We start from the raw sequence: 26,340 nt of genomic DNA on the forward strand, positions 1-26,340 counted from the left end.
CCGTGTGAGCTGGTGCATTGTCATGACCTGGTGCAAGAACCATGAATTGTTGGCGAAAAGTTCAGGTCATCTAATTTTATCATGCAGCCTTTTCAGCACTTCCAAATAGTGAACTTTGTTAACTGTTTGTCCAGTTGGTACAAATTCATAATGAGTAATCCCTCTGATATCAAAAAAGTTTAGCAACATCATTGCAACAAGTTAGCGAACTTAATTGTCAAACCTCGTATTTAAACTTAAGTGGATAGACATAAATTCTGATAATGACAAAAGCATTCATACCCTGAAGAATCTTAACTATTAATAAGCATAGCTTTTATGTAAAATAGATTATGTAATAGAAATTGCTGAGTGAATTAAAATAAAAAGTAATAAAAATAAAAAAGTACAGAGTTGTGAGACAGTAGTTAAATTATCTATGTACATGGCAGGTATAGGACACCTAAAATAGAATGGACTATGAAGGAGTAGTGTGTTTTGGGGGAGAAGAAGACTTGGGACTGCTTCTTTGAAGGAAGAATTTTTACAAGTTAGTCAAATTTATATTATTATTTACATTCTAATAAAATTTTAGTTTTGGATTCTTCCGGTTGGGATTCTGCTGGTCTATCCTTCAATCATTGTACTCATCAAACATCCAGGAATTTGAAACTTGATGATAAATGTCCATTTGTATCACAAACAATAACCAAAGATCAGTCAGCATCCACTGACTTTGGACAGATGACCTTAATAGATAAAGAAAATACTAATATTGGAGTTGTATTTCTATTAGGAAATTATAGGCTTCAAGACCTGTGTGAATCACAGCTACCAGAAAATAGAGAACAAAGAAGGTAATAAAAAAACAGAGTTCAACCCTTCACCACCTCTGTGGTTTCACCATAGTTCTGACTTTTCAACTCATTTTGTGGCAAAATCTACTTTATGTTGACTCCGTTTATGCAACCCACAACCAAACAGAATACCCCCTAGCAAGACATTTACATGCTTCCTCTAACCAAAGTAGCACGCGCACACACGAAAGAAAATGAGAAACGGTGATTTCCCTTAGACTAGTATTGATCGTACCCTTGGAAGTGGGTAGCAGCATTATTCTTTATTATATGTAGAATGTTGGGACTATGCCGTGGGCTGCTGTGCTGCCAAGAGCGGCCTGTGGCCAGCTTGAGTGACCAGCAGCCAGTGTGAGTGTCCGTGGGCTGCTGTGAGCTGCCGTGAGCTGCTGTGAACAGCCAACCGACGACTGGCGACTACCTGCCTCAGCTGGGGGGAGCGCAAGGCTCAAAATACCAGCATGGGCCAGGGAGCTGTGTCCTACAACTAGACTGAGAAACAATGGCTTGAACTGGAGTGCGGGGTGGGGGGGGAGGGGGAGGAGGGAAGGCAGAAGACCACGGTGGGGGTGGGGGGTAATGTTGGGACTAGATGGGAAATCTAGGTAGAGATCTAAAGATTGCCTCCTGAAACAAAACGTGGTTTCTTAGCTTTAGTTTTATAGCTCTGAATTCACAAATATTAGTTATAATTCTATTTAGTGTAACTGAAAAAGCACTTACTGAAACCAAATATTAAAATATTTCTTGTATTTTCTATGGCTTTATATATTTTAGAGTTGACTTTTCCAGCAGTAATGGGAGTCGTTGAGAATTCGCTACCTGGTACTTCCTTCTCAGCGGGGTCCACATAGTCTGTCACTTTCCAAAATTTTTTTAATGAATACATAGTTCACAATTGGTTTTAAGAAGTGCTGTATTATTTAAAAACAATATATGGAAAACCAATTTTAATTCTACTAGGATACTCATTCTATTGACTAACTCCATCTGATACGTATTCTACTTTACGTACCATTAATTTTGTGCCTTTTATCAGGTCTATAGTTGAATACAGTATTTTTTCACTCCTATAGTTTTATCTTCTTTTCTTAATCCTTACTTCTAGAATTAACATTGTGTTTACCAAAGATTTTCATTTATCTCCTAGAGTAGTGACTGCAAGCTATAAATCCAAGGTTGTTTATTTATCTATACAAGTGTCTTATTTCTTCATGAGTCTGTTAGATCCAAGAAGCAGGAGATTTTAAACACCTACACAAGCTCCCTCAACACAGGAACATGTGAAACAGAAAAGCTGCAAAATAAATTCAAGTGACTTAAAACAGTTCAAGTAATTCATTTCACTTCTTAGTTGATAACTTTCATACAATAATGAGCAGAGTCTAGTTCTTGCATTTATTCATTGAATAAAGATTTATTCTGTACTGATTGTTGTATATCTTAAATATTTCTGGAAACGTTTCCTCAGTTCAGGCCTGTGTCATCTTTATTTTGAATTACTGCCTTCTAAGTCATCTCTTTTCATTATTAGTATGCCCCTCAAATTCATCACTACCACAGCATTTAGAGTGATTTACCTCAAATGCAAATATGACCATGAACCACTCTTTAAAACAGATTAATGTCCAGGCATCTTAAAATTACACATAAGGCTTTTATAATCTGACTTCTGTCTAACTCTTCATCTTTAACTCTTTCTACTATCCGCCCTTTCTACAGTCCATTACTGAACTGCTGGTGATGCCCTCCTCACCATCCCTGTATTTTAGACAAAATGTATCCTATTATACGCTTCTCTCCCTGTCTTCATACAGCCTGGCATGCTCTCCCCTTTCCTGCCTTCTATCCCTTTGATTCTGGATAACCTCACTGTTTAAATCTCAGCTCGGGCATATCTCTAAGAAAACCATTCCTGATACCTCTTATCTATGGTCTTTAAATCCCAGTGCTAGGTCTTAAAAGATGAAAAGAAATTTGTTAGAATAGTTGAAAAATATTTCAGCTAGAAGGAAGGGTGTACACTGATCAAGGCATAAAACGTAACAATTTTGGAAACTGAATAATGTTACAGTTGAATCTTGGGGTGTTATTAAAAAGGTATTATTATGAGGTAGGGAATAGAGTTTAGTGGGACTTGATATGTTTGTTCTGTATTTTTAAATTTTCTTTTGTTTCTGATTGTTTTTTCATTGATGTTGGGTGAATGTATTTGTGAACGAATTTTTGAGATGTTTGTATGCCTTGAACTCTGTGACATCTATTTTTTACCAAATGCTTTGTTGAAGTTTTAAATAATTGAAAGTATTTCTTAAATAAATATCAGCTAAAGATTAAACTTAATTTAAATTCTCAATTGATACAATGTTATTTTCTGTTTTTACAAAGATTATATAGTTTTATCCAACTGTTCTAATCTATAGTTTTATCTAACAATTCATTTTAATATATAGATTTGTCAGCAGAACTAGACTTAGAAATGACATCAGAAGGACAAGAAAGCCTTGATGGAAGTGAAAATAATTACCCACAGGTATGTAAAAATTTTAATTTCTAGTATAATACCATTTTCTATGCTTTAATAACATAACACAGTCCCACTGAAATTACCTTCCTCAAGATGAGTTTTCTTTTATACCCACATTGTTGAGAGTTTTTATCATAAATAGATGTTGAATTTTGTCAAATGGTTTTTTTGCATGTATTGAGCTAATGATATGATTTTTTTTTTTAAATCATATGATTTTTATCTTTGGTTTTGTTGATGTGATGAATCACATTAATTATTTTGTGGATGTTGAGCCACCCTTGCATCCCTGGTATAAATCCCACTTGATCTTGGTGTATGATCTTTTTAATGTGCTGTTGAATTCAGTTTGCTAGTATTTTGTTGAGAATTTTGGCATCCATGTTTATCAGGGATATTAGCCTGTAATTCTTTTTCTTTATAGGGTCTTTGTCTGGTTTTGGTAATCAGGATTACACTGGCCTCTTAGAATGAGTTTGGAAATGTTCTTTCCTCTTCAATTTTTTTTTTTTGAATTGTTTGAAAAGAACAAAATAAGCAAAACAACAAAAACAGACTGATAGAAACAGAGACCAAAGGGACAGTTACTAGAAGGAAGGTGGTGGGGGGATTGGTGAAAAGGGGAAGGAGAATATAATCAATGATATTGTGATATGTTTGCATGGTGACAGATGATTACTAGAATTAGTGGGGTGATAACATTGTAAGGTATAAAAATATCAAATCACTATATTGTACACCTGAAACTAATATAACCAATATAAGATTGTATACCAACTATAGTTATATACTTAAATTTAAAAAAGGACAAAAAATAGAAATTACTTTTCGAGCTAGCCTTTTAGAGTTAATAGAGCATAATTGAGTCTAGTTTTTATAATATTTGAACTAATTACAAAATTGAAAATAGTGTTAGAATCTATAGTAACTTATAGCTAAACCTTATCTTTGGAATTGAAGCAAAACAACAACAACAACAAAAAACTGTCCTGAATATTGTTTGCTCCTTTCATTTTTATAACTTCCTTTCATAATAAAGAAAGTAACATCAAATATTGAATCACATGATTAAACAGTTGAAATTATGGACAATGTGAAAATGATGATCACTGAGTCAGACTCATGTGAAAGGAATCATCATTGTCAGTGGTTCAAAATTTGTAGTTTCATATGGCAAGTTACTTAGGCCAGGTTACAGGTGGATTCTGCCTTGTGAACTCTATGTATAGTAATTGACCTCTGAGTCTACAGGGAGAGAATGGGGTCATGAAATCAACTCAACTGCTTGTTAAGGGAATCATACCTTGCAGGATGGGACCTTTTGTTGTTAGGGTACAAACAATAACTTTCTGGTTTCTTTCATTTTGGTGTAGGAAATCAGTAAATATTATTCAGTTTTTTATATATGCTTATTAGTGGATATTAGAATATATTAGAATTGGATGCAACTGGTAACTACATCAATGTACAACACTACCATAGTATATAATGTGAATTCAAATTAGGAATTTGCTTTTCTTTCTGATTGATGTTAGTGATTTTGGACCCTAATAATTTAAAGTTTACCTCTTCTCCAGTTATTAACCTTTAAATTAATAAATCCTTAAATTAGTCTTTAAATTAATAAAGTTATTTAACTTTAAACTATTAGGAGCCAAAATCATTAACATCAATCAGAAAGAAAAGCAAATTCCTAACTTTAATTCACATTATATACTATAATAGTGTTATACGTTGATATAATTATGCTAAGCGAAATAAGACAGAAAAAGTAGAAAACCATATGATTTCACTGATATGTGGGATATAAAACTGAAAACAACAAAGGAACAAGACAAACAAAGAAACAAAAACGCGTAGACACAGACAATAGTTTAGTAGTTACCAGAGGTTAAGGGGGGCGGTGGTAGCTGAGGGTAAAAGGGATCAAATATATGGTGATGGAAGGAGAACTGACTCTGGGTGGTGAACACACAATGTAATATATAGATGATGTATTACAGAATTGTATACCTAAAATCTATGTAACTTTACTAACAATTGTCACCCCAATAAACTAATTTAAAATAAAATAATAAAATAAAATAAAAAGAATATTCTTAAACACATTGTAGGGGCTCGCTAATATATGGGGAGGTGAACTATTTTAAGTGAGGAAGCCTTTCTAACATTAAAAATCATCTACTAATTCATTTTTGGTGGATTTAACATATAACAAATTGTTTAGTTCAAACAGAAGCAAAATTAGGTGTGCAGATTCATGTTTTTCTCCTTATTTAGACTAAGGCAAGTTATTTTTTACTTCTTAGTTACAATCTAGTGATTTGAGAGTAGCTAAACATAGATTAAGAAGTTTGACGGGTAAATTTTAATTATATTCTAATTTTTCTTTGTCCATACTTGATTCCTTCAGGATCAAGTTATTTCACAAACATGTACCCCGACAGAAAAGACATCTGAAAATCAAACTAAGCAAATTAATCTTCCACTTTTGCATCTGCAAAAAATGTCTCAAGATAGAGAGAATATATCTGTATACCCAGGACATCCTTGTGTGCAAAAGTATGAGGAATTTGGACCAAGCAAGGCAAATTAGAGTGGAGAAATGATTTAAAACTCATCACAAATGAGTTAAAGCAGAAGTTTGGTGAGTTTTGTGAAAAATACAAAATCATTGCTTGTTCTGAGGAAGAGCCACTATCTGATAGCTCTAAAGAAGGATCAAACTTAAGAGAAATACCTTCTAATTTGTCAAATAATATACTTAATTGTGAGGAAAAGGATACATTTGGACTGTTTGTCTCTGCAGTATTCCAGGCACTTCCTGAACAAAAAGAACCCACTCCCGAAAATGTCTTTCCATCTCATTCATACTCTGGGTTCCCGGAATATTCTTGCCAGTCACCTTCTAAGCTTTGTTTAAATGAAGGTAAATTACACCATGAAAATGATAACAAACCACGTTCTGAACATGTTTTTAACAAAAATGCTGAGAGTTTTTATAGTGATATAGAAAATAAAAAAGTAAGGAACTCCGTAGTTCCATTTGAAGTGAAAGAAGACCAATAGTTTAATATGCAGGTGACAAAAAATAGGAACCCAAATACCACCAATTGGAAATTAGGCATCGGACATACATCTCAGTGTAGTGATCCAAAAACCCTTCTTGATTTGTGTCTTGCCCGCTCCAATGAAGTGCAATTCATGATTCAAATAAAAAGCCACAATTTTTCTGCTGTTACAAACACTTAAAAGAAAACAAAACCAAATCAGGACTTGTTCTAGAAGCCATTATATGCAGATAATTGTATTGCTAATAACTGTAAAAGCCTGGAAACTGAATTAGAAAATGTAAGTGTTCTCCACTGTATAGTGACAGAACATCTGAAGTATGTCGAAATGGAGAATTACAGCAAGCTATGTGAAGGTTTAAGAATGAGATAGGCATTAAAAGTAAAGTTAAAAGTAGAGTTCCTGGCTTTGGAAAAAGAGAAAATTCAAAAAGAGGTAGAGGTTCACTTGTTACTATTCTATTTTTTTCTCTATCAGTTACCTGATCCATTCTGATTTTTCACTTTGAAAAGAGTTGTGTATAACATGGGGTTGTCTTAATATGTAATTGTGTTTTCAAATATATTATTTCTGCTATCTAAATAATAGGAGTTCAAGAAAACATTTTCATAATTTTTGTTCCTTAATCAACTTAAGTGTCTCTGTCAGTCTTCTGTATGAACTGGGAAATTAATTTAGCTATGTACCATGTGACTTTCTGCATCGGAAAAAATATAAAGGAGACTGCTTAAAAAATGTAATAAGCTTTGGGTTTTTTCTTTAATGTATTGGCTTAAATATAAATTGCATTCTATAAACAATAAAATGGAAAGGAACTAATGACTGAGAGAAGGGATATAAACAAATATTCCCAGCTATACTAATGTTTTGTACTCTAGTGTATGCAATCTTTTATATGCTTTACTTTAAAAAGTAAGACACTTAGAATTCCAACATGACCCCTTTGAGATTTACATATTTAAATATATTTAAATATATATATATATATATATATATATATATATATATATATATATATATTTATCACCAGTCTCAGATGTTTTTGTTGATTCTTACCTTTATATTATGTTGTTTAATAAAGTATGGTACATTTTGACTTGCATGATTTTATCATATAGGTAATGTAAACCCTTTGCAAAATATTCAGTATTTAACTCTAAAGGAGAAAAGTTTTGAGGTGCATTGACTTTTAAATGTAGACAAAATTGATATATTCTTTTTCAAAAGAAAAAGTGGATGAGTCCTTCCCCAAATTAAAGCATTTAAATCCTTTTTTAAAGTCACGCTTTTAATTGATCTGATCAGTTTGACAAATTTATCTGGTCATTTTTCTGATCCAGCATTATAGAATTCTATAATCTCTTTTGGTGCCATAGAATGCTAGGTAATGCATCTTTAGGAGCTTTGGAAAAATCATCTAACCTTTGGTGTTATTTTCATTTTCAGTGAATATGGGGTTAAAGTATTAGGTAATTACTTCCAAATCCTCTAGCTATAAAATTCTATGGTTATTGAATGTGAAATTCGGGGAGCATTACTCATTTTCTAGAATTCTACATTAACTAACAGTTGGTCAGTTTCACTGTGCTTCTGTGTTGTGTAGACTTTGGTTCCTGTATTTCATGAATACCATTATGATTTCGATATCCCCAAGATCTAAAGGAAAAAAAGAGTTGTAAAAGGCAAGAGGGGAAGAATAGCTTAGTGCAAAAAGAAGACTTCCTATTGTTAACCACATTCCTAAGCTCTATGTCACATCCTCTAAGTCTGGCTGTGTGATGCAAAATCCAGGTGGTAAAGACAGAAAACAACAAATTTTGTGTCTTCGTCTTTTCATTTTTCTGTCTCTGCTAGTCAGATGGGGGAGGGTGTTAGGTAGCAAAGAGTCGATGTAAATAAGAGCACAACATTAAGAAAGCCCTTTGTGAAATAGAAATGAAACAGAATTTACAAAAATTTCAGTGACCTATAATGATACAGTAAGCACAAAAATATTTTTATTGGTGAAAGACATGACATTTAAACTCAGAGCCTAATGATAAAATCAATGAAAATACAAAAGTTCTTTTTAATGAATACATTAATAGTTAAATTATCCTTAGTATCAAGCTTTGTTGACTGGACAAGATAATTCTCCAGGTAGTCCACTAAAAGAGCAGTTTATTCGGGAAAAGAAAAGGAAACAAAACCACCACAGCAGTGTGAGGACGCACACCTCTGGCCGGAGCTCCAACCGGCTCACATGTGCAAAAAGAAAGAGAGCTCTTCCCCAAATGGCTCCCTATGTCAGTCCTTCTCCCGGAAGTTAGAACTATAAAGTTTTAACAGGAAGTCAGGACTAGAGAGTAACAGGGAGCCCAGCTCTGCCCATAGACCTCCTAGCTCTGTGGTTAGTCATCTTAAGATGCCAGTTCACTTTTATCACTTTCATTAAAGTTTGAAGAAGAAAAGAAGCACGAAAGTAGTGAAATGGAAGTAACAGAACACATATATAATGCTGCTGCTGATGACAGCCATGGATTAATTCAAGAAAGAAAGAGTGGAAAAACTGATGACCAGCAATTTCCTATTATGGAGAATGAAGATTCTGATAGGTAAGCCTATAGCAATATTTAACAGTAGTTAATTGTTATTTTCCTATCCAGCAAATTCTAATTTGAGCTAATATTCACGATTTACAAACTTTGTATTTTTACTAGGGATTTTCAGCCTTGCCCGGTAATCAGAAAATGCAAATTAACCAAATTAACAAAAAAAACTAACAAACAATAAGATACCATTTTTTGAAGTCATAATGATAAATAATTTATTTAAAAAATAACAACCAGGTTCGGCAAATGGGAAGAAAAAGGCATTCTCATACACTATTGGTAGACATAATTTCTCAGACCTCGTTTTGTTACTGGAGAGTGGGCCCTCCTTGGCGCGGTGTACAGGTTCTTGGCATCTTGAGCAAAGACCTGAATGAGATATCGAGATAAAGTAGTGAAAGAGCAGTTTATTCAAAGAGATAGAAGCGGGCCGAGCAGAAAGCAGTGGCTCAAGGGCCATTGTTAGAAGAGAGTACACTTCGAAGGGATTGGAGAGGGCTTGAGTAGAAGAAGGGGCTCAAAAGGCTCAAAGGCTTAAAGGCGCTGACTAGCGAGGACTTGGAGTTTTTATCCCTTTTTTCTCTAGAATGGGTTATTCCTTTCCAGACATGGGACCACTTGATTGACACCTGTGATTGACAAGGGGCTATTACCTCATCTTATTAGACTGCGCATGTTCCTTCCCAGAATTCAGTCCGTTATAATGATATTAATGAACTTCCGGGCATATGCATGATATTATAATGATTGGATAATGAGGCAGAGGTGAAATGAAGGTTGTTGTGGCCTTTACTGCGCAGGTGTGAATGACTGGCGTAGTCTAGTTGGGTATTTTGTACCCATTTGTTTCCTCATTGGGGTAGATAATTACAGTGAAAAGGGGAAGTTTTGGGCAGAGAGGGGAGGTCTTTTGGGCAGTCACATTCTGTGGGTTGTGTTGGATGTGCAGGAATGCAGACACCTGATGCCTATCTTTGACTGCCTGCCTTGTTTTCTCCTTGAGAGATGTGATCCCCATAAAATTTCTATGAGGGACAGGAGGTGTTTTCTTCTGTATCTGCTTCCTGCTGGGCAGGGGCATAGAGCTGTTCCTACCTATTGGGGGATTCGCAGAACTCTCATCATATCTGATCTTAGATGAGAGGAAGGGGACCAGAGATCTGCTTGGAACACCGTGTTGGCTTCTCTGGTTGGGACTAGTAATCTTGCTGGGGTATCATCTGTATCCCCAAGGCCCCTGAATGAGGAAAAATAGATTTTAATTAATACATTTAAAAGTGTTGGCTTAAAGAGCAGAGCTCAAAGCTATTGATGCTACCGTGTTTCCCCGAAAATAAGACCTAGCCAGACCATCAGTTCTAATGCGTCTTTTGGAGCAAAAATTAATGTAAGACCTGGTCTTATTTTAATATAAGACCGGGTATAATATAATATAACATAATACTGGGTATAATATAGTATAATACCAGATATAATATAATATAATATAATATAATATAATATAATACTGGGTATAATATAATATAATATCATATAATATAATACTGGGTCTTATATTAATTTTTACTCCAAAAGATACATTTGAGCTGATGGTCTAGCTAGGTCTTATTTTGGGGGAAACATGGTATGTGACGGAAAATCCATCTGCTCTATGGAGCCTGTGGCTACTTAACTGGTTATTCAGGTGACGTTAATTGTCCAGGAGCTGGGCCCAGAACGGGTTGGAAAGAACATTTGGCTTCAATGATTACAATCAACAAGTATAAATCACAAGCTTTAGGGTAATTTTCTAAAGCAGGGGGTAGGAGCTACAAAACTGTGAAAAAAGAAACATTAAGGAGAAGGAAACTTAAAATTTCTGTAAGAAAGAAGACTTAAAAGTTTTTCAGTGGGGGGGCTACTCATTGGCCCGTATCAGTTTTACTAAATCAGCAATATTTGACCCAATGAAAACTCTGTCCAAAATCTTTGCTTCATTTGGCTTTCAGGACTTTTAGTTTTCCCGGGGAAAAACACATGCTTGGTTCCCCCTGCCTGTCTAGTCCGTCCATTTTGGATTGTTTTCCTTGTTTCTCCTCATTCCCCACCTTTTACACATTCAAGTGGCCCCAGGATTCAGTCCTTGATCTTTTTCTCATGACTTTTACTACCTTGTTTATGTCAGTGTTCCCCAAATTTATATCTCCAGTGCAGATCTCTCCTTAATTGCAAACCTATATATCAAACTGTCTACTTGATATCTGTTTTTGGATAGCTATCGGGTATTGCAAACTTAAGATGTCCAAAATCGAACTACAGTACTGATATTCTTTCTCTTACCTGCCCCTAATGTAGTTTTCCCTGTTTGAGTTAATGACAACTCTTCCAATTGCTCTGCCCAAAACTTGGTGTCATCTTCAACTCCTGCATTTCTCTTTTCTCTTACACCTCACATCTGATGTGTCAGCAAATCTTGTCAGGTTACCTTCAGAATATATCCAGAGCCAATCACATCCTCCAGGCCCAAACCTGTCTCATCGGCTATCTAGATTAGTGTAATAGTCAACTAATTGGTTTTTTGTTTCTTTCTTCCATTCATTCATTCTTCCTTCCATTCTTTTTCTTTCTCTTTCTTTCTTTCTCTCTCTTTCATCTGACTATCCCCTCACTCCCTTCCTCCCTCCCTCCCACCCACTTTCTCTCTCTCCCTCCCTTCCTTCCTTCCTTCCTTCCTTCCTTCCTTCCTTCCTTCCTTCCTTCCTTCCTTTCTCCCATCCACCCTCCCTTTCCATCAATTCTAAGCACAGTAGATCTATTAAAGATAAGTCAGATTATGTCATTCCTGTGCTCAAAACCTTCTAATTGCCTCCCATTTTCACTCAGAGTACATGCCAAAGTTTGTCCTACTACTCCCTACAAGACCTTACGTAGTCTGTTCATCTCAGCTCTCTGTCCCTGTCTCTGACTTGAACTTATATTTGCTAACCTTTTCACTCTGTTCCAACCACACTGAATCTCTCACTATTCCTTAAACACTCCAGGCATACCTGCGTACTTGCTGCTGATTCTCTCTGGAATGCTTTTCCCTCAGATTCCTCATGGAACGCTCTTCCCATTCTTCAGTTCTTTACTTAAAAGGCAAGACCTTTCTTGGCTTGCCCAATATTTTGACCATTTCTGCCCCTACAGCACATCAAAGCTTTGTTTTCTGTTTTAGTTTTTCTCCCCTAACATACTGCATATTTTGCCTGTCTAGTTTATTGTTTGTTTGTTTGTTTTTTAAAGATTTTATTGGGGAGGGGGAACAGGACTTTATTGGGGAACAGTGTGTACTTCCAGGACTTTTTTCTAAGTCAGGTTGTTGTCCTTTCAATCTTAGTTGTGGAGGGTGCCGTTCAGCTTCAAGTTGTTGTCCTTTCAGTCTTAGCTGTGGAGGGCGCAGCTCAGCTCCAGGTCCAGTTGCCATTGCTAGTTGCAGGGGGCACAGCCCACCATCCCTTGCGGGAGTTGAAACCGGCAACCTTGTGGTTGAGAGCCCGTGCTCCAACCAACTGAGCCATTCGGGAGCTCAGCAGCAGCTCAACTCAAGGTGACGTGTTCAATCTTAGTTGCAGGGGGTGCAGCCCACCATCCCTTGGGGGACTCGAGGAGTTGAACTGGCAACCTTGTGGTTGAGAGCCCACTGGCCCATGTGGGAATCGAACCGGCAGCCTTCCGAGTTAGGAGCACGGAGCTCTATCTGCCTGAGCCACCGGGCTGGCCCCTAGAAAAAGCAAATCTTTAATTTACTGAAAGAATATTTCTAATATTGCCTAGGTATATAGTCTCTTCATTTAAAAAAATATGTGTAATATTCAGAAATTATTATTTATAATTATAGCTAGAAATGGAATAATAATATAGATTCATTTGCTATCATAGTACTTAAAAACATTTAAAAATAAATATTGCTTTCCCAGCAGAGTGTGAAACATGTTTTGAAGCCAGATGTCAATGGGTTTGAATTCTGGGTCTGCTATTGACCAGCTATACGGGCTTGGGCAAGTTGCTTAGCCTTTCTGAGCTTCATTTTCTTCCTTTAAAAATACCTAATGTACTGCCTACCTCCCATAATTTTTGTGAGGATTCAGATGCCCATAAGACACGTAAAGTGCTTATAATAATGCTTAGTAGTTGCATGGTAAGTCCTCACAAGGCTAATATCATGATTCATTTAAAAAGGGTTTCCTTCATATAAGGACTTAAGTAATGCTTTCCAAATAGGTCTTAGTGCCAATAAAAGTTTGTTTTTATTGAAAATGACAATAAAAACCCGGATATGTTATTTTTTTCTATCAAATAATGCAAGTAACAACCATTATGTGTTTTTTTGGTGTGTTTGTTTTGACTATAAGCTTGATCTGAATCAATACTTTGTGTTAATATTATTAGTAGTATATTTTCTTTGTCCCATAATGTTATTTTTTCTATTTATTGTTTAATCTGCCTTATAGAAAATTAATTAAAAATGCACATATTGTATATAAGAAACAATTAGGTTTAGATATTCTTTATATTTTAAGTATTTAATATTTACCTGAAAAGAATTTTTTTTTTTTTAGGTCAGCAAAAAAAACATCTAATGAAGAGATCAAGGTATTGTGAAAAATAAATTATCAAAAATATCATCTGTCGTAAAAAATATTTTATAAAATATATAATGACAAAATAGAAAATCTTCCCTTGTTCTAGAGACATTTACTTTGAAAAAGTCATTTAGAAACACTAGTTATTGATAAAAGTAACTTTTTGATAAAAATCAATTATTTTAAGAATATCCATGTTTTTGCTTTTATAAAAAGGTAAACATTTATCTCCTCTGTACACTCAGTATATTTTATGAATATTGTGGGGACATTTTGAATAGCAGTGTCATTTATTTGTAGGTCAAAGAGCAAATGAATTCGGTAGATGACCTTGATGACTTAACTCAATCTTCTGAAACAGTTTCAGAACATTGGGAGTTGCCTTACTCCAATTATCAGAATTCCATGTTGCTAATTGAACAACTTGGCATGGATTGTAAAGGTAGGACCATTGTAAAACTATAAAGCCTTTGTATGTACACTGTAGTAATATATGCACACTTTGTATAGTACTGCTCTGTTGAGTACTGATGTGTTGCAGAGCTATTTATCTGAGATCTGTTTTATATTTAAAATAAAATGAGAGCATTTGTATACCCTCAGTCAAAGAGCTATGGTAATTACCACTGTGCTTTTCTCAGTGTGAATGGCAACACCTAGTGTATTTGTTGACTGTGCCTCTCTCCTATGCCATCACCCACGGTCAGGTTACCATGATTTCCCTGATAGAATACTGATATAACCTCAGAACTGTTCTCCCTGCCGTTCCACCTCCTGGAAACTTGGTGTACATTGCAACCAGAATTATGATATATTTTTAAGATCTCATCATGTTACCCCCTTGCTTAAAACCCAGCTGTTACTTCTCATTGTTTTGAACAAGGTTAAAGACCACAATCCTCTAGCTTTATTTGATATAATTTCATATCCTTTCTGTCTCTGTCGCGGCCACTGCCTGATATATTTTTTTGCTGTGATAGAGGTTTTTGTTTCCAACAGTGGTGTTTAGGTAAACTATACACTTATGAAGCACATAATTTGATAGTTTGGATGTCCATATACGTATATGAATCCATCACCACAATCCAGAGAGTTAACATATCCATCACCCCTAAAAGTCTCCTTCATGCCCCTTATATCCCTTATTAAGAGACTGTCAAATTGTTTTGCAAAGTAGTGGCACCATTTTCCATTCCCACCAGCAGCATGTTAGAATTCCAGTTCCTCCATATCTTCATGGACATTTAGTATTGTCAGTTGTTAAAATCTTAGCCATTCTGATGGATGTGTAATGTATACATCATTATGGTTTTAATATGTATTTCCCTAATAATGAATAATGTTGAGCATCTTTTCATATGCTTATTTGCCATCTGTATATCTTCTCTGAACTTTGCCTAGATCTTTTGTCATTTTAAAAATTAGACTTTGTTTTCTTATTTGTCGAATTTTGAGAATTCTTTACATATCCTAGATACAATACCTTTATCAGCTATATTTTTTGCAAGGATTTTTAACTAGTCTTTTTATTCTTTTAACGTCTTTTGAATAGTGGAAGCTTTTCTTTTTGATGAAATCCTATTTATCCATTTGTTCATTCATGGATTTGCTTTTGGTGTTCATATTTAAGAAATCTTTGCCTAGCACAAGGTCACAAAGATTTTCTCCTATGTTTTCTTTCAGAAGTTTTATAGTTTTATGTCTTCCATTTAGATCTGTGATCTGTTTTGTGTTTTCTTTTACACACGATGCAAGGTATGGATCTAAGTTCATTCTTTTGTATATGGATATCCAGTTATTCTAGCACCATTTGTTGAAGGGGCTCTATTTTTTTCCATTTCAGGTCATTGTGCCTTTGTCTAAATCAGTTGACCATATATGTGTGGGTTTATTCCTGGACTCTGTTCTGCTCCATTGATCTATATGGCCATCTTTACACCAATTACATGCTTTCTTAATTACTTTAGATTTATAATAGTTCTTGAAATTAGATAGTGTTAGTCTTAAACAACAGTTTTACTAAAGGTAGTAAATATATACGTCTTGTGGCCAATACTTTCTCTGTCATAACTAATAAGCTCTGCCATTGTACCATGAGAATAACCATAGACAATACACAGATTAATGGACATAACTGTACTGCAGTAAAATTTTATTTACTAAAACAAGTCACTTGGCTCACAGATTGGAGTTTGCTGATTGCTATTATGTGATCATGTTGTTTGCTAATAAAGACAATTGTACTTTGTCCTTTCCCAGATGGATGCCTTTTGTTTCTTTATCTTGCCTAATTGCACAGGCTAGAACCTCGTAGTATAGTGTTGAGCAGGAGTAAAAGCAGTCATCCCTGTTTTGTTCCTGATCCTTTGGGGAAAGAATTCAGTTTTTCACCATTACATATGATGTTAGCTATAGAGTTATCATAGATCTTCTTTATCTTACTGAAGAATTTTCCTTGTATTCCTAGTTTGCTGGAAGTTTTTATCAGGGATAGATGTTGAATTTTGTCAAGCGCCCTTGTTTTCCCCTATTGATAAGGTTATATGGTTTGTTTTTTTTAGTCTGTTAATATGGCGAGTAATACTAATTCATTTTTTCACTTTAAAAATAATAACAGCTTTATTGAGCTATAATTCAGATACCATAAAATTCATCAATTTAAAGTGTGCAATTCAATAGTATTTAGTGTTTTCACAGTGTTGTACAACCATCACCACAATCAATGTTAGAATATTTTCATCACCCCCAAAAGAAACTCTTTATCCACTAATAAGTACCTTTTGAGACATTTTTAGGACTACACCATTCAGAAAAAAATATGTTTTTTTTCTCACTTGGTAAAAGGCTGAAGTCTTACAGATCTAGTTTGAAAGAGTCTGTCTTAAACATAACAAAAAAACCCTTCATTTGTTGTAGTCTTTGAATGGGTATTTAGCTAAATTTGACTTCCCAGTGGTAAATTGGTCACACTAGGAGCCACAAGCATATCTATCTAGTTGTAATCTTAGTGAAATAATGAACAAAGTTAATAGTCTTTTATAATGGAATGTGAGTGATACTACAAATATATGAGGCAGTTAAAGGTACTCCCTCACCCCCACTGGAAAAATTTTGCTTTCTGTGATTATAAGATTTGTTTTTATCTTTTAGTTAAAAATTTGTACTTGAGCTGATGTGGAAAGATCTTTTTTTAAAATTAAATTTATTGGGGTAACATTGGTTAGTAACCTTATATAAAGTTCACGTGTATAAGCATCTGCATACTCTATTGTGTGCTCACCACTGGAAGTCTACTCTCCTTCTGTAAGTATGTATTTGACCCTCTTTACTCTTAACTGATTTTTTAATGTTAAACGAAACCTGCAATCCTGGGATAAACCCCATTTTGTCATGACAAGTTGTCCTTTTAATGTATTTGATTTGCTAATATTTTGTTTAGAATTTTTACTTCCATGCTCTTGACACAGTTTTCTTTCTTATAATATCTTTGTCTAGTTTTAGCTTCAGGGTAATACTAGCCTTATAGAATGAGTTGGGACATATTTCTCAAACTCTTCATTTTTTGAGACAGAATTTGTCTAGAATTGGTGTTATTTCTTCCTAAAATATTTGGTAGAATTCACCAGTATAGACATTTGGGCCTGGAATTTTCTTTGTGGGAAGGTCTTTATCTAGGACTTCAATATCTCTTATAGATACAGGGCTGTTTAGTTTATCTGTTCTTTCTTGATAGAGCCTTTGTAATTTCTGTCTTTCAAGGAATTTACCCACTTCATCTGAGTTGTCAAATTTATTTACATAAAGTTTATTATATTACTCTGTTATCTTTTTAATATCTGTAGAATCTGTAGTAGTGTCACATTACTCATTTCTGATATTGGTAATGTGTGCCTTCTCTCTTTTCTTTCTTATCAGCCTGGCTAGAGGTTTATCACTTTAATTGATCTCCTGAAAGCATTTGGTTTCAGGGGTTTTTCTCTATAGGTTTTTTTTTTTTTTTTTTTTTTTAATTTTCTCTCTTATGGGTTTTATTTTTGATGTTTATTATTTTCTTTCTTTTATTTGCTGTGGGTTTAATTTACTCTTCTTTTCCTAGTTTTGTAAGGTGGAAGTGAAGGTCATTGATTTGAGACCTTTCTCTTTTCTAATATAGACATTCAGTGCTATACATTTCCATGTAAGTACTACGTACTGTAGCATCATTCCACAACGTCTAACATGTTTTGTTTTTATTTTCATTCAATTCAAAATACTTTCTAATTTCTTTTTTCATTACTTCTTTGACCCAGGGGTTATTTAGATGTGTGTTATTTAGTTTCCAAATATTTGAGTATTTTCCAGAGGTATTTTTGTTCTTGATTTCCAGTTTGATTGTCAGGGAACATACTTTGTATGATTTAAGTCCTTTTGACTCACTCCTTTTATTAAGGTTTATTTTATGACTTAGAATATATAGTCTTTTTGGTAAGTGTTCCATGGAAACTTGAGAAGAACAGTGGTGTTATGTCCTTGATCACTTTCTGCCTACTTATTGTATTACTTATTGACTGAGTGGTATTGAAATCCCAGACAGTAGTTGTGAATTTATCAATTTCTCTTTGCAGTTCTTTCAGTTTTTGCGGCATGTATTTTGAAGCTGTTATTAGGTGCATAATCATTTAGGATTGTTATGCTGCTTATTAATTTATCATTGTGAAATGACCTGGTTAATTGCTGGTAATATATTTTGCTCTGAAATCTACTTTGTTTGGTATTATAGCTACTTTAGCTCAGCCTTCTTTTGTTAAGTGTTAGTGTAGTCTATCTTATTTCTATCCTTTTTAAAAATTTGTGTCTTTACATTTAAAGTGTTTTTCTTAGAGTTTGCCTATATTTGGGTCTTGCTTTTTTATCCAGCCAGACAATGTTTTTATTGAGGTTTTTAGACCATTTCCATTTAATGTGATCATTGATACAGTGGATTTGAATCTGTCATCATGTGGTTTGATTTCTGTTTGTCTCATTTGCTCTTTGTTCCTATTTTCTTCTTTTTCTGTCTTCTTTTAGATTAATCAAGTAATTTTTATGATTTAGTACTCTTTCTTTTTTTTTTTTGGTTTATTAGCTATAACTTTTGCTATTTTAGTGGCTGCATTAGGGTTGGTTCATGTCAAATGACTAAGTAATGACAGTCCACCTTCAAATAATATTATATCACATCATATATAGTACAAAAAAATTACAGTAATTTACTTTTAATGCTGGATCTGTGGAATTATAGTTTTCATTAAGTTTAGAAAGTTTGGGCCATTTTTTATTCAAATGTTTTTCTGTCCCTTCCCCCTGCTTCTTTGGGGAATTATATGATAGCCATTTGAAGTTTTCTCACTATTCACTGGTGTCAAACTGCCTAATCTTTTATTTTGTGATGTCTAGTATGTATTTATTTTTATCCAGTGTATTTTTCATCTCTGACATTATAATTTCTATTTGAATAAGTGCTATTTGCTTTTTAAAAAAATAACTTCCATGTCTCTACTTAACTTTTTGAGCTTTTGTTTTGAGAGGTAGTTAAGTTGCCTGCAAATAGTTTGGTCCTTTCTGGTGTTGCTCTTATGATTTGTTAGGTGAATCCAGAGCTTGGCCAAAGGCTAATTACTCCCCACTAGTCAGAGGCAAGACCTTTCTGACTAACCTGTTCATTTTCCTGTGAGTTATGAGTTTCTTCAGCCTGGCTAATAGGAGTAAGCACCAGGCACTGTTTCCTCTACTGTTTTCAGATGTTGTTTTCTCCCCTGGTCTTGGGTGATTTCCTCACACGTATGCATGGTTCCTTTCTCAACTGAATGCCCTCTGCAGGTCTCCAGGGTCCTTTTTCTGTTTTGCTGTCTTCTTTCCAGTGTTCTGACCTGTGATCTCTCTCTGCCTTGGTTTCACCAGACCCTCGTCAGCTTCATCACCTAATGTAGGGAGTCTGGTGGACTCTACCTCAGTTTCTTCTCCCTGTGGAGTTGCCTGGAAATTCTCTCGAGGCAGTGAGCTGGGACATTCATTAGGATAACTTCATTTGTTTCAGGAATCATTGTCCTTCGTTCCCTGAAGTCCAGTCTTGAAAATAATTTTTAAATGTAATTTGTTTGTATTGTTTTTGCTTGTTTCATATAGGAAGGTAAATCAGTACCTCTTACTCCTTCTTGGTGGAAGCAGATTGCAATACAACTTTGGCACATGCTGTAGACTGTTTAGAATGCTCTTCTTTCTCCTTTGTCTCATTGCTTCCCACTCACCCTGCATTTCTCAGTGTAGCCATCTCTTCCTCAGGGAAATCTTCCCTGGATCCAGCCTAGGTCAAGTTCTGTTATGTGATCATAGAACTGTATAATATCTGTCTGAATTTATAATTATTTTATTTGTCATTTTCCTCTACTAGACTTTGAGCTAAATAAGAGCCAATGGTCTTGTCTCTTTTATCTGCAGAGCTTAGTATAATGTCTTCCACATTGTAGGTACTCAGTATATATTTGTTCAATGTATGAAAGAGTGATTGTGAAAATGTAGTCCTTTATTTGCAAAAAGTACTCATATATTTTATTTCTATTTTTGTTTTCTCTCTGATGTAGATTCTGTTAGCTTGTTGAAAATTCAAGATGCCATTATTTCATATGAAAGATTAATAGAACTTAGGAAAAATCACTGTGAGTTACTTACAGGAAAAATAAAAAAAATGGAAAATAAGGTTAGCGGACTACAAAAGGAGCTATCAGAAACAAAAGAAATGAAATCACAGTTAGAGCATCAAAAAGTGGAATGGGAACAAGAACTCTGCAATTTGAGGTATTAAAACATCTTGGTTTTAAAGAAATATTTGAATATTTGCTTTCATACTATAGATATATAGGATAAGTTTTATAATTGCTAACTTTCCTCCTGGTATTTTATAGGGAAGAAACTTCTTTAGTATTGTGGAATATAAAATTCTTGGAAATAATATAGCAAGTTTTTAACAGTGCATACTTCTAGTAATAAGTTAATGTGTATGTGTATTCTTTCAAATCATTATTTGAATGACCATATAGAAGTCCACCATATGGAAACCTCATTATTTATTTAACAAATTGAATTTTGGTTGTTTTTTTCTATATTATAGTTAATGCTATAAGGAATATCTCGTATATAAACCTGTTCCTACATTTCTGATTATGTACTTTGAATAAATTCTTTAATAGGGTATTATTTGGTTAACATAAAAGAACTTTTGAAAAAAATCTTTGATCCATATTTCCAAATTGTTCTCAAGAAAGTTCATATTAATTTACCTTCCCATCAACACAGTCTAAAATGGCCATTTTTCTCAAGACAGAAAAAATTTCTCAAAAATATTTATGCAGTTTTAGTCTTATTTTTTAAAAACTTTTATATATTTAAGTGGGTTTTTCCAGGACCCATCAGCTCCAAGTCAAGTAGTTGTTTCAATCTAGTTGTGGAGGGCGCAGCTCACAGTGGCCCATGAGGGGATCAAACCGGCAACCTTGTTGTTAAGAGCACCGCACTCTAACCAACTGAGCTATCCTGTCGCCCCACAGTTTTAGTCTTAATATATGCACAGTATGAAAAGTGATGTTATGGAAAGATGACTAATTAATTTATTCAGTATCTTATATATAATAAAATTAATTCAAAGGTCCACACTGAAAGCACATATTACTCTTCATTGTTGACTCAGTATGGATCCTGTCTTGTTCCAAAAGGGATTTTAAAGTGATTTATAAAATAGATAATAATCAACAAGATAATCTGAAAGTGTTACAAAAGAAGAAACATAAAAAGTGTACAGCAACAGATATTAGACTCTCTAGCGTAGTCTTGGATTACAGTAGTCAGCAGGTATGAGTTGTGTATGAGACATCTGCAGATACTGCCTTACACTGTAAATCATTTTCAGGGGTACCTGTCATATTTTGAATATGAAAAAGCTGAAATTTTATTTTTAGTGAATTTATAAACTTGTTTATAAACAATGACTTGTCTTTTTAATTAGTAACTAGATTATCTGTCCTAATGGAGGAGTAAGTATGACTATGGGTAAAAGGATAACTGTCAGCTCTACCTTTACCAAGGAATTTCAAAATTCCTTTCCTACGATATTTTTCATTGCTACCTTTCAGGTATATATTATCTTTTGGAAGAGATTGAAGTGAGAAATAAAAAGCATGAGACCTAGATAGGAAAAAAATTTGAGAACTTAGAAATTTCTTTAGGATAATAAAGCAACCTATGTAGAACCAGATCATAAAATGAACTTTTTTTTTTCTAATCAAATGAAATTTAAGATAAGTGTATTTAACTGCAGATTTACCTTACAACAAGAAAAAGAGAAAAGAAGAAATACTGATATGTTATATAAAAAAATTAGGGAGCAGTTAAGAAAAAAAGAAGAGCAATATAGTAAAGAAGTAGACATGAAACAACAACTTGAAATCACTCTTCGAACACTAGATATGGAATTGAAGACTGTAAGAAATAATTTCAATCAGGTAAATTCACCTTTAGTAAAAATTTCATAATTCTAATACTATTTCATCCATATTTATAATATTCCTTCGATTTGATGTATATTATTTAGGTTTAAAACAAACCAAAATGTTATTTCGTTCAAAATATGAACTGTGACATTTATAACTACAATTTTAATTTATTTCAATTTTGGGCATCTAATAGATGCTCTGTATATGTTTTCTAAATGAAGAAGTAGAAGGTAAATTGAGCTTAATCATCAACACAAATGTTAACTTTGGCTTTCTTAAATGTTAACATACAGGCTAAATTGCCTTGAGACTGTGATGAAACTAGTCAAATGTTTTGTAAAGAAATGTTATTTCACAATATTATAGCTGCCTGTATTTTTGCTGTGTGACAAATTTAGCTCTCATTTAAATTCAAATTTGAGTTTTTCATGGAAGATAAAGATCCTTGTACTTAGAAAAGCTACGTTCTTTTAACGTTTTTTTTTTAAAGGTTTTTGACTTTTTAAAAAAAAAAATAGTATGAGACCAAAAACCTAATGAAATGTATTCCTAGGTTGTGGAAGAGCTAAATGACTCTCAGAGGCAACTTTCTCGAGAACAAAATGCCAGAATATTACAAGATGGAATTCTGACCAATCTCCTTTGCAAACAAAAGGAGGTAGAAACAGCTCATAAGAAAATGAATTCTGAGGTATTCTTTTAGTCATTTTCAAATGTGTGTATGTATTATTTGTGTATATATTTTAAAAACCAACACTATCAATATGGAATGTACAAAAGATTTAAAAAGCATACATATATATACACACACACACATATGCATGTATGTATATATCGTGTGTGTGTGTGTGTGTGTGTGTGTGTGTATGTATGTATGTTTAGGATGTGGCATTTTTGGTCCATTGCAAAAAATGATATTCTTAATTCAAATCCATTTGTCTTCAACAGTCAAGTAGTGACATTCACAGTGGCCTCATCCAAAGGGGGGGGGGGGCGGTTAATATTTTCCATAATACAGAGGTTAGTTTTCACTTCCACTGATGGTAAGGAGGAAAAGCAGAGCCAATTCGAGACCATATTTTAGATGTCATTCTCCTACTTTTGAGAAAAGTAACAATTTTCTCCAAGTAGTATTTTATTTCAGTACAAGGACTTTTTGAAGACAATGATATACCATGATATATACTTAATGATAATTTATTGATAAGTATTTTATTTAGTTAAATAGTAAAATGTATTTTACTTTATTTCACATTTGATACTACTTTAAACTTTATCAAAAGGAAATAAAAGTTATTGCAGCAGCAAATAATCTCATGATTTTCTAAGAAGAGCTCTATAAATTTTACCGTATTTACCATGAGTTTTTTAAAATATGTCTTTTTTTTATATTTATATACTTCTACTGCAGAAGTAACTGTGGTTTGGTGCAGAAGCACTGATTGTAGTCAGAAGACCTGGGGAAAATTCTGAACTTGCTTATCTTTTTAACCTCTCCATTCCAGACGGCAATAACTAAATGAATTCATGATGTATACAGAAGTGCTTAATACGATGCCATCAGTTGTTAGTATAGATATAATTTTTATAACTTACTATGAAAATATTAGAAAAGTAGAATATCTATAGAATATTCTCAGGAAATAAGAATTTTAGGAAATTTAATCTATCCAAATATATGCAGAGTTAATACTCTTACTGTGGGGTAGCTGTATGTATATTCAGACTAAAAGCTAAATTTTAAGTGTAGTGAGATTTATTAATCTTTTATTTTAATCTTTTATTTTATGCCTTTGGGTTTGCCTTTCCAATTCTGAGACTCTTAAAAATTCTCTTATGATTCCTTTTTTTACTTTTATGAATTCAGCACCTTATATTAAATTTTTGAACTTTCGGGAATTTTTCCTTGTATAAAGTTGGAGATTTGGGTCCAACTTTATATTTTGTCAGTGGGATTCCCACTCATTACAACCTTTTCATTACATAACATATAGGTTCTTTAATTTCAGAGGATATCATGATACATCATTTCATCGAGTGCTAACGACAAGTCTCCATTGTTTTACTTAGGTTTCTGAGAGTCCTGAAAAAGATCTGTTGCATGAAAACCGCATGTTGCAGGATGAAATTGCCATGTTGAAACTGGAAATAGACACCACGAAAAATCAGAAGCAGGAAATGGAAAAAAAATATTTTGAGGACATTGCAATTGTAAAAGAAAAGAATGACCACCTTCAAAAGACGATAAAACTAAATGAGGAAACACTAACAAAAACAATATTTCAATATAATGGACAGCTGAACGTTCTGACAGCTGAGAATACAATGCTAAATTCTAAACTGGAGAGTGAAAAACAGAACAAAGAAAGACTGGAAACAGAAGTTGAATCATACCGTTCTAGACTGGCTGCTGCAATCCATGATCACGAGCAAAGTCAGACATCAAGAAGAGACCTAGAACTTGCTTTCCAGAGAGCAAGAGATGAATGGTTTCGTTTACGGGACAAAATGAATTTTGATATGTCTAACCTAAAAGATAACAATGAGGTTCTTTCTCAACAACTCTCTAAAGCTGAGAGTAAATTCAATAGCCTAGAAATTGAGCTCCATCACACGAGAGACGCTCTCAGAGAAAGGACTTCAGTTTTAGAACATGTACAAAGAGACCTAAGCCAAACACAATGTAAAAAGAAGGAAATTGAACATATGTATCAAAATGAACAAGATAAAGTGAATAAATACATTGGAAAGCAGGAATCCTTAGAGGAGAGATTTTCTCACCTACAAAGTGAAAATATGTTGCTACGACAGCAACTGGATGATGCTCACAACAAAAGTGACAATAAAGAAAAGACAGTCATTAATATCCAAGACCAGTTTCAGGATATCATAAAAATACTTCGAGCTGAAAGTGAAAAACAAGGTCGTATGCTAGAAGAAAGAAATAAAGAGTTAATCAAAGAATGTAATCATTTGAAAGAAAGAATTAGTCAATATGAAACTGATAAAGCAGAAAGAGAGGTAAATATCCAGAAAGAAATAATTTTCAAATTTCCTGAAAGAAAATTCAAAGTAATATTTGATGTTGGCCGAATGTTGAATCTAGTTGAATATTAAAAATACAGACTATGAATGTATTTGCTTTATCAGCTTAAAAGCAGACATTGTGTCCAAATAAAAATTGGACCTGAGTACTGCTTTACTTTGAGTAAAGATGTTGTGTTGCCTATGAAATTTTAAGTTATATATTGTTAATAGATATAGATTGGTAATAATTTAGTCTTATACTGCTAAAATAATAATTTTAATCTTTCTGTCATCACATTGTAATACTGTGTTTCCCGAAAATAAGACCTAGCCGGACCATCAGATCTAATGTGTCTTTTGGAGCAAAAATTAATATATGTAATTATGTAATATAAGACCCGGTCTTATAGTATATTAAGATAAGACCGGGTCTTATATTAATTTGTGTTCCAAAAGACACATTAGAGCTGATGGTCCAGCTAGGTCTTATTTTCGGGGAAACATGGTACCATTATGAAGCAGATAAATGGAAATGCTCATACCTAAAATGAATGTTTTGAAATTAAGATTCAATTAAGTGGATTACCTAGACAGTTAATTCTAGGTTTTCCAGAAGAACCGAAGTATAGATACTGTCCCTCAATAGCACCTTTCTTTCAGTAGCTTCATATACATTTTTGTTGGTATAATTTTTTTTATTCATGCCAATTTGATTTAAATTGGAAATATTTCAGTCTCAAATAATGTATTCTTATGGCCTCTCAACTCGTTAAAGACCGCTAACTTTTCATTAAATCATAATTTGGAACATATGATGAGTTTTAACAAAATTATATTTGATTTAATCTTCCCACTACTACATATAATTTTATTTGACTATTGTTACAAATAATTTGTTCATATTTCTCATCACAAGTCCCAATTACTATCATTTAGACATACGTTTGTCCAATTCAAAGAGAATTGTAGCTGTCTGTTATTAATTTCGCATTGGATCTCCATTTTCAGACAAGTTAGGGGTGGCAGGATTCATGTGTAGCAGGGAGAGAGGTAGAGACCAGGTTACCTGGGGCCCTGAAAGCCATTGGAATTAGTTCACTTTTCTTCTAAGATATAGGAATCTTTAGGAAGGTTGTGAGCAGAGGACTGCATACGTGAGAACCTCTGAGGTCAATCTAA

At 33.8% G+C, this 26,340-nt stretch overlaps 1 protein-coding gene across 7 annotated transcripts in view; it reads left to right on the forward strand.

Moving 5' to 3' along the window:
- The window catches only part of LOC109456700 (ankyrin repeat domain-containing protein 26), a 99,608-nt gene that overhangs the window by 47,121 nt on the left and 26,147 nt on the right, over window positions 1-26,340 (forward strand). For 6 of the 7 annotated variants that reach the window (XM_088789344.1, XM_088789341.1, XM_074324972.2 and 3 more), the window contains 8 exons: window positions 3,290-3,369; window positions 8,872-9,029; window positions 13,607-13,640; window positions 13,931-14,072; window positions 20,230-20,443; window positions 21,960-22,143; window positions 22,688-22,825; window positions 24,205-25,155. In XM_088789344.1, coding sequence (XP_088645470.1) covers window positions 3,290-3,369; window positions 8,872-9,029; window positions 13,607-13,640; window positions 13,931-14,072; window positions 20,230-20,443; window positions 21,960-22,143; window positions 22,688-22,825; window positions 24,205-25,155 — 1,901 coding nt within the window. Of the gene's footprint in view, window positions 1-3,289; window positions 3,370-5,873; window positions 6,011-8,871; window positions 9,030-13,606; window positions 13,641-13,930; window positions 14,073-20,229; window positions 20,444-21,959; window positions 22,144-22,687; window positions 22,826-24,204; window positions 25,156-26,340 lie in introns of those variants that run through there. The other variant, XM_088789347.1, reaches the window with a different exon arrangement.

This window comes from Rhinolophus sinicus, chromosome 1, assembly GCF_057876585.1.
Source record: "Rhinolophus sinicus isolate RSI-liver-muscle chromosome 1, RSI-T2T, whole genome shotgun sequence".
NCBI lineage: Eukaryota > Metazoa > Chordata > Mammalia > Chiroptera > Rhinolophidae > Rhinolophus > Rhinolophus sinicus.